The following is an 8,038-nucleotide window of genomic DNA, read 5'->3' on the forward strand; positions in this document are numbered from 1 at the left end:
TTGTTCTTGACCATACAAGTCCATTAATAAACAAGATTTCTGAGAATATTCTCTCAACGAAGGTTCCTCCACAGACGATATCAGTCTACGATCGGTTGGATAAAACAATGGTTTGTTGTTTTGTGGGTTTTTTTTTAAAAAAAAAGCATTCGACTGATGATTGCAGAGAGGACGTTCTCTTACGTCCCTCACCAGTGACCAGCTTGTAGGATCTCAACTCTTTGTATGTATCAGCCAGTTCCTTAAACCAGAGCTTTTCTTACATCCCCATTTCTTTTGTTGTGGCTGGTGATCATTTTTGAGGTCCATCTGGCCAGCAGAGTACTGAATACTAGTTGTTTGATGGACAGGGCCGCAGTGAAATGTTTAGGTAGGCAGCGGGACACCTGGTATATCACCAATCATCTGCATCTCAGCCATGTGTAGAAGGCTAGACTTTGATCATAATTCTTGTCATAATTTTTGCTGATTAATGTCTCTTCACTCGGGCTAAATGAAGGGTCAATTTTGTGCCCTGCCGTATCACCATCATGTACCCTAACAATCTATATGGTCATGGTTGTTCCCCCCCCCCCAATACTCAGCCTTTGCTCAGATTCCACACTTTCCTTCCCCCTTTAGTCATTGTCTTCTCCATCTGTGGCCGAGTCTGTCAAGATTGCAAAATCTTCGTTTATATGGAGCTATTTTTGTGATTTTTTTCTTGGGGGAGGAGGTTTTGGGCATTGCACAAACTGCAATGTGTTTCCTGCAGATCCAGAGAAATCAGCGATCTACACCTTACACCGCACATTGCGAAATGGCCAGTGCTCGTCATCATCGTCATCACCCACCAACATTGACTGGATGACTAGTTTTTGGACTTTGTGGAGGCAGAAAACACAGGAGTCTTCACGGGATTGTCACATCACTGGCTTTGTTGAACTGGGCCACAATGTCTCTCGGGGACGAGGAACAGATGGACAACCCTTTGGCGACCACCACTTACACAACCACCAACTATGATGATGAGCTTGTCACCTTATGCCAGAAGGAGAATAGCCACAATTTTGGGGCTTTGGTGGTGCCTGCCTTCTTCTACGTGGTCTTCATGGTCAGTCTTGTTGGCAACGGCCTCATCCTATTCCTTCTTCTGAAGTTCGAGAACATTAAGACTGTGACAAACTTCTTCATCCTCAACCTGGTGTTCTCCGACTTGTTGTTCACTCTTCCGCTACCCTTCTGGGGTTACTACCACCACGACCAGTGGATATTCGGGAAGACGTCTTGCCAGATGTTGGCCTCCATGTTCTACATTGGGTTCTACAGCTCCATCTTATTCTTGACCGTGATGACAGTGGATCGATACATGGCGGTTGTTCATGCCATCTATGCCACCAGGACCAGGAAGATGCTGTACGTCTACATGGTCACCTGCTTGGTTTGGGTCATCAGCTTTTTTTCTGCCATCCCCAAGTTTATACTTTACGGGACCAGAGACAATGTATTTGATGGGGTTTTGTGTGAGGAAACGGGGTTCACCATAGAGAAAATCAACAACTGGAAGCTGGTGGGATTCTATCAGCAGGTGGTCATGTTCTTCCTCGTGCCACTTTTCATCATCTTGTATTGTTACTCACTGATTGTCATCAAGCTGAACTCTACAAAGATGCACAACAAGGACAGGGCCATCAAGCTGATCTTCCTCATCCTCCTGGCCTTCTTCGTCTGCTGGACCCCCTATAACATCATCATTTTCATCAGGGCCAGGCAGATCTCCGGGGGTCTCTGGGAAGACGACTGCAGTGACTCCATGGACTACGCTTTTTTCATTTGCCGTAACATCGCCTACTTCCACTGCTGCATTAACCCTTTCTTCTACACCTTTGTGGGAACCAAGTTTCGTAGACACCTGTCCCAGGTTCTGGGGAAGTGGATCATGTTTGGGAGCAGGTACCGGCAGTCCAGCCTCAGCAGCAGGACCAGCGAATACTCCCCGCAGACCATCTACGAGTGACGCCAACACCCGGTATCACAGATTTCCTGCCAGTACAATGGTATGTGGGACAAGATGGACCAGAGACACTTAAAGGGACAGCTCAGGATTGAGGCTCCCAAGTCTCCAGCATCACCGAGTATAGATGCACCAACCGAGGACGTATCCGAGCTGAGCACACCGTCAGTGTCATTAATAACGGAGATTGTAATGGATCATATAATCCTCATCAGCGCTGGTCACATACTGAATAAAACCAGTGCACAAAACTGTTGTGTAGCTAAGCCCACCATCTGTGATACTGCCTGCTGAGCCATGTATCTAAGCCTAATCTGTGTGCAGAGCTGTGTATCTAATCCTGCCCTGTGTGATACTATCTGCTGAGCTGTGTATCTAATCCTATCCTGTGTGATACTATCTGCTGAGCTGTGTATCTAATCCTATCCTGTGTGATACTATCTGCTGAGCTGTGTATCTAATCCTATCCTGTGTGATACTATCTACTGAGCTGTGTATCTAATCCTGCCCTGTGTGATACTATCTGCTGAGCTGTGTATCTAATCCTATCCTGTGTGATACTATCTACTGAGCTGTGTATCTAATCCTGCCCTGTTTAATACTGCTGAGCTGTGTATCTAATCCCATCCTGTGATACTGACTGCTGAGCCATGTATCTAAGCCCATCCTGTGTGATACTATCTGCTGAGCTGTGTATCTAATCCTGCCCTGTTTAATACTATCTGCTGAGCTGTGTATCTAATCCTATCCTGTGTGATACTATCTACTGAGCTGTGTATCTAATCCTGCCCTGTTTAATACTATCTGCTGAGCTGTGTATCTAATCCTGCCCTGTGTGATAGTATCTGCTGAGCCGTGTATCTAATTCTCTCCTGTGTGATACTGTCTGCTGAGCTGTGTATCTAATCCTGCCCTGTGTGATACGGTACTATCTGCTGAGCTGTGTATTTAAGTCTATCATGCAATGCTGTCTGCTGAGCTGTGTATCTAATCCCATCCTGTGATACTGACTGCTGAGCCATGTATCTAAGCCTATCCTGTGTGATACTGTCTGCTGAGCCGTGTATCTAAACCTTTAATGTGATACTCTGCTGCTCTGTGTATCTAGTCCTATTCTGTGATACTCTGCTGAGATGTGTATCTAATTCTATCCTGTGACCCTGGAGCGGGGGGGGGGGGGGGGCGCACAGTATACGACTCTACAACGATATTTTCACTCCACTAGTCTGTACGAGGTTGTAGAGGCTTCGGAGCTGCTGCTAATAGTTGCCCAACCCTATTAGGCTACTTTCACATCTCCAGTTTTTCCTGTGCGGCACAATACGGCGCTCTGCAGAAAAACTGCAACCGTTTTTTTGCCGCCGGTTGCGGTTTTTTTTTTGCATAGACATACATTAGTGCCGTATTGTGCCGCATGGGCTTGCGTTCGGTCCGGTTTTGCCGCATGCGGCACATTTAGCCGATGCCGCAGCCGGATGGAACCTTGCCTGCAACGTTTTTTGCTCCGGCAAAAAAAACGCATCCGGCCGCTGCGGCACATTTTTCAATGCATGCCTATGGACGCCGGATGTGGCGCGATGCGGAAAAAAACGCATCCGGCCGCCGCATGTAAAAACTTATGCAAAGGATGCAGTGTTTTCGCCGCATCCTTTGCATAGGTTTCACAGCCGGATTGAGCCGCAGTGCAAAAACCGGAGGTGTGAAAGCAGCCTTACTAATCCAAAAACTGCAAGACATTCCGGGAATCGCACAATACACCTCTCTATGGAGAGCGCCAGGGTTTCCTAACGTGCATGGTTTAGAGGGGTTTGGGAGCTGGGCTTTGAGAGGGATAAATAGTCACATATTGTGGAGGGGACAGCTCAGAGGCTTCCCTCAGTTACAAGCGGAGTTTGGGATCCAGAATTCGGAGTTTTATAAGTACTTGCAGCTGAGACCTGCCTATCAGGCGGAAACCTCTATAACGGGCAGAGCTTTGGAGCAGAACACAGTCATGCAACGCATAGCAACCTCTAGAGGCTCAGCGGGAGTGATCTCTCCTCTATATGGGATCTATTAGATCTGGTGCACCGGAATTGTCCAGTAAATAAAAATGGGAACGAGCTATAGGACCTATTGAGGACAACCAATGGGTAGAAATGTTAGAAAGCATTCCTAGTCTATCACTGGGGCAGGCATACAGACTGTCACACCTGTGCGCTATTCACCACGTATATCGCACTCCTAGATTCCTGTCTGATATCGGAGTTAGAACCGACCCCTTCTGCCGCGATGCAAAATACGTTCTGCAGATCTACTACATATGATGCGGTCGTGTCCTGATATTGGACATTACTGGAGAGAGGCGACAGAGATAATCGATAGAGTATACACGATAGAGACGAGCTTAACTCCCCTTGTATGTATTCTGGGATACGTGGAGGATTTACCTCTGGAGGAGGAGGAGGGCAAAGTGGCCGTATCTAGACTATTATATATTGCCAGGAAACTGATCGCTCAACACTGGATCTCGGACCACACTCCTACAATATCTGAAGAGGTCAAAAACGGTAATTGGGTGATAAATGTGGAGAAAAGTATATATCGGAAAAGAAATGGCGTCATCAAATATGAAAAAAATATGAGCAGGGTGGATATAGACGGGAGGAAAGACGGGTGGAGGATAGACGGGTGGAGGATAGACGGGTGGAGGATAGACGGGTGGAGGATAGACGGGTGGAGGATAGACGGGTGGAGGATAGACGGGTGGAGGATAGACGGGTGGAGGATAGACGGGTGGAGGATAGACGGGTGGAGGATAGACGGGTGGAGGATAGACGGGTGGAGGATAGACGGGTGGAGGATAGACGGGTGGAGGATAGACGGGTGGAGGATAGACGGGTGGAGGATAGACGGGTGGAGGATAGACGGGTGGAGGATAGACGGGTGGAGGATAGACGGGTGGAGGATAGACGGGAGGAGGATAGACGGGAGGAGGATAGACGGGAGGAGGATAGACGGGTGGAGGATAGACGGGTGGAGGATAGACGGGAGGAGGATAGACGGGAGGAGGATAGACGGGTGGAGGATAGACGGGTGGAGGATAGACGGGAGGAGGATAGACGGGAGGAGGATAGACGGGTGGAGGATAGACGGGTGGAGGATAGACGGGTGGAGGATAGACGGGTGGAGGATAGACGGGTGGAGGATAGACGGGAGGAGGATAGACGGGAGGAGGATAGACGGGAGGAGGATAGACGGGAGGAGGATAGACGGGAGGAGGATAGACGGGAGGAGGATAGACGGGAGGAGGATAGACGGGTGGATAGACGGATGGATAGACGGATGGATAGACGGATGGATAGACGGGTCAGGGTTGGCTTCGAGGGAACTGATTAGGTTTAGATTGGGCTTACTCTAAATTGATAACAAGGCAAAGGGCGAGAAATTTCTGTAGAACTTATCTATAATGATGACGGAGGTTTGGGGAAAAGGGAGCAGCATGGAGAGAAGGGAGCAGCACGGGGAGAGGAGAGCAGCACGGGGAGAAGGAGAGCAGCACGGGGAGAGGAGAGCAGCACGGGGAGAAGAGAGCAGCACGGGGAGAAGGGAGCAGCACGGGGAGAAGGGAGCAGCACGGGGAGAAGGGAGCAGCACGGGGAGAAGGGAGCAGCACGGGGAGAAGGGAGCAGCACGGGGAGAGGAGAGCAGCACGGGGAGAAGAGAGTAGCACGGGGAGAGGAGAGCAGCACGGGGAGAAGAGAGCAGCACGGGGAGAAGAGAGCAGCACGGGGAGAAGAGCAGCACGGGGAGAAGAGCAGCACGGGGAGAAGAGAGCAGCACGGGGAGAAGAGAGTAGCACGGGGAGAAGAGAGTAGCACGGGGAGAGGAGAGCAGCACGGGGAGAAGAGCAGCACGGAGAGAAGAGCAGCACGGGGAGAAGAGAGCAGCACGGGGAGAAGAGAGCAGCACGGGGAGAAGAGAGCAGCACGGGGAGAAGGGACCAGCACGGGGAGAAGAGAGCAGCACGGGGAGAAGGGAGCAGCACGGGGAGAAGGGACCAGCACGGGGAGAAGGGACCAGCACGGGGAGAAGAGAGCAGCACGGGGAGAAGAGAGCAGCACGGGGAGAAGGGACCAGCACGGGGAGAAGGGACCAGCACGGGGAGAAGAGAGCAGCACGGGGAGAAGAGAGCAGCACGGGGAGAAGAGAGCAGCACGGGGAGAAGAGAGCAGCACGGGGAGAAGGGAGCAGCACGGGGAGAAGGGAGCAGCACGGGGAGAAGGGAGCAGCACGGGGAGAAGGGAGCAGCACGGGGAGAAGGGAGCAGCACGGGGAGAAGAGAGCAGCACGGGGAGAAGAGAGCAGCACGGGGAGAAGGGAGCAGCACGGGGAGAAGAGAGCAGCACGGGGAGAAGGGAGCAGCCCGGGGAGAAGGGAGCAGCACGGGGAGAAGAGAGCAGCACGGGGAGAAGGGAGCAGCACGGGGAGAAGAGAGCAGCCCGGGGAGAAGGGAGCAGCCCGGGGAGAAGGGAGCAGCACGGGGAGAAGAGAGCAGCACGGGGAGAAGGGAGCAGCCCGGGGAGAAGGGAGCAGCACGGGGAGAAGAGAGCAGCACGGGGAGAAGGGAGCAGCACGGGGAGAAGAGAGCAGCCCGGGGAGAAGGGAGCAGCCCGGGGAGAAGGGAGCAGCCCGGGGAGAAGGGAGCAGCCCGGGGAGAAGAGAGCAGCACGGGGAGAAGGGAGCAGCCCGGGGAGAAGGGAGCAGCACGGGGAGAAGAGAGCAGCACGGGGAGAAGGGAGCAGTATGGGAACAGGTTAGATTCTTCATCAAAAATGACATCTAACTGTGTACAATGCCAAACAAAGAAAAAACCCAAAGAAAAACAAAAGTCTAATTGATTAATTGATAAATGTAATAATGGTACTTAACTATTGTCTAGGAATGTGCGGAGCTGCAGATCTACATTATCTCTCCTTTCTACAGGACTGTGTAATGTTTGTTGGGGAGGGGAGGGGAGAGGCTGGGGAGGGGAGGGGAGAGGCTGAGGAGCCTCCAAGGTTTATTTGGTTGTAACTTGTAAAACTTTTTAAAAACATTTCATTAAAAAAAAAATTCTATCCTGTGACACTATCTCCTGAGCTGTGTATCTAATCCTCTCCTGTATGATACTGTCTGCTGAGCTGTGTATCTAATCCTGTGTGATACTGTCTGCTGAGCTGTGTATCTAATCCTGTGATACTGTCTGCTGAGCATCTAATCCTGTGATTACTGAGTGCTGAACCCAGTATCTAATCCTGTGTGATACTGTCTGCCGAACCCAGTACCTAATCCTGTGTGATACTGTCTGCTGAGCTGTGTATCTAATCCTGTGTGATACTGTCTGCTGAGCTGTGTATCTAATCCTGTGTGATACTGTCTGCTGAGCTGTGTATCTAATCCTGTGTGATACTGTCTGCTGAGCTGTGTATCTAATCCTGTGTGATGTCTGCTGAGCATCTCATCCTGTGTGATACCAATTGCTGAGCTGTTTATCTAATCCTGTGTGATAAGTATGCAGCAATGTATCTCATCCTGTGTGATACGGTCTGCCAAGCTGTATCTAAACATATCATGTGATACTCCGTGCTGAGCTGTGTATCTCATCCTGTGTGATACTGCTGGGGTGATGCGGTGACTCCTCTGGGTGTGGACGTCTCGCTGCCCCCCGGGATGCGGTACATGTAGCTGATCTCGTCAGTGGGCCGGCTCCTGTGTAACACAGTCTGTGCACGACGGCGGCAACAAGGGAAAGGCGGCCACGAAAAGCCAAATATCTGCTAGAATGAAATCACAGCAGTCGCCAGAAGGCAGCAGAATTATGATTACGGCTCTGGGAAATAAAGCTACACAGACGCCCAAGATGCCCAGAAGCGTCAGACACGGCGCACATCTCACTGCTGAGGGGTCGTTACCGTGTGTCAGTGCCTCAGCGAGGATTGTGTAGACTGGATACACTGTAAGAAACCCTCAGCTGCACCCATTCACTGACAGCGAGCAGACGTATTGATAGAAGCAGAGTCTGAG

At 50.9% G+C, this 8,038-nt stretch overlaps 1 protein-coding gene across 1 annotated transcript; it reads left to right on the forward strand.

Annotated features, from left to right (window-relative positions):
• The first annotated feature begins 710 nt into the window (after positions 1 to 710).
• LOC142257514 (C-C chemokine receptor type 3-like) lies at positions 711 to 2,956 on the forward strand. Its single transcript, XM_075329658.1, has one exon. The coding sequence runs from the start codon at positions 935 to 937 to the stop codon at positions 1,994 to 1,996; it is 1,062 nt and encodes a 353-aa protein (XP_075185773.1). The 5' UTR covers positions 711 to 934; the 3' UTR covers positions 1,997 to 2,956.
• The last annotated feature ends 5,082 nt before the right edge of the window (positions 2,957 to 8,038 follow it).

This window comes from Anomaloglossus baeobatrachus, chromosome 12 (genome assembly GCF_048569485.1).
Source record: "Anomaloglossus baeobatrachus isolate aAnoBae1 chromosome 12, aAnoBae1.hap1, whole genome shotgun sequence".
Taxonomy (NCBI): domain Eukaryota; kingdom Metazoa; phylum Chordata; class Amphibia; order Anura; family Aromobatidae; genus Anomaloglossus; species Anomaloglossus baeobatrachus.

Bases quoted from the DNA above. Each gene is read 5' to 3' on its own strand.
- LOC142257514 (XM_075329658.1), top strand. From the start codon at position 935: ATGTCTCTCGGGGACGAGGAACAGATGGACAACCCTTTGGCGACCACC.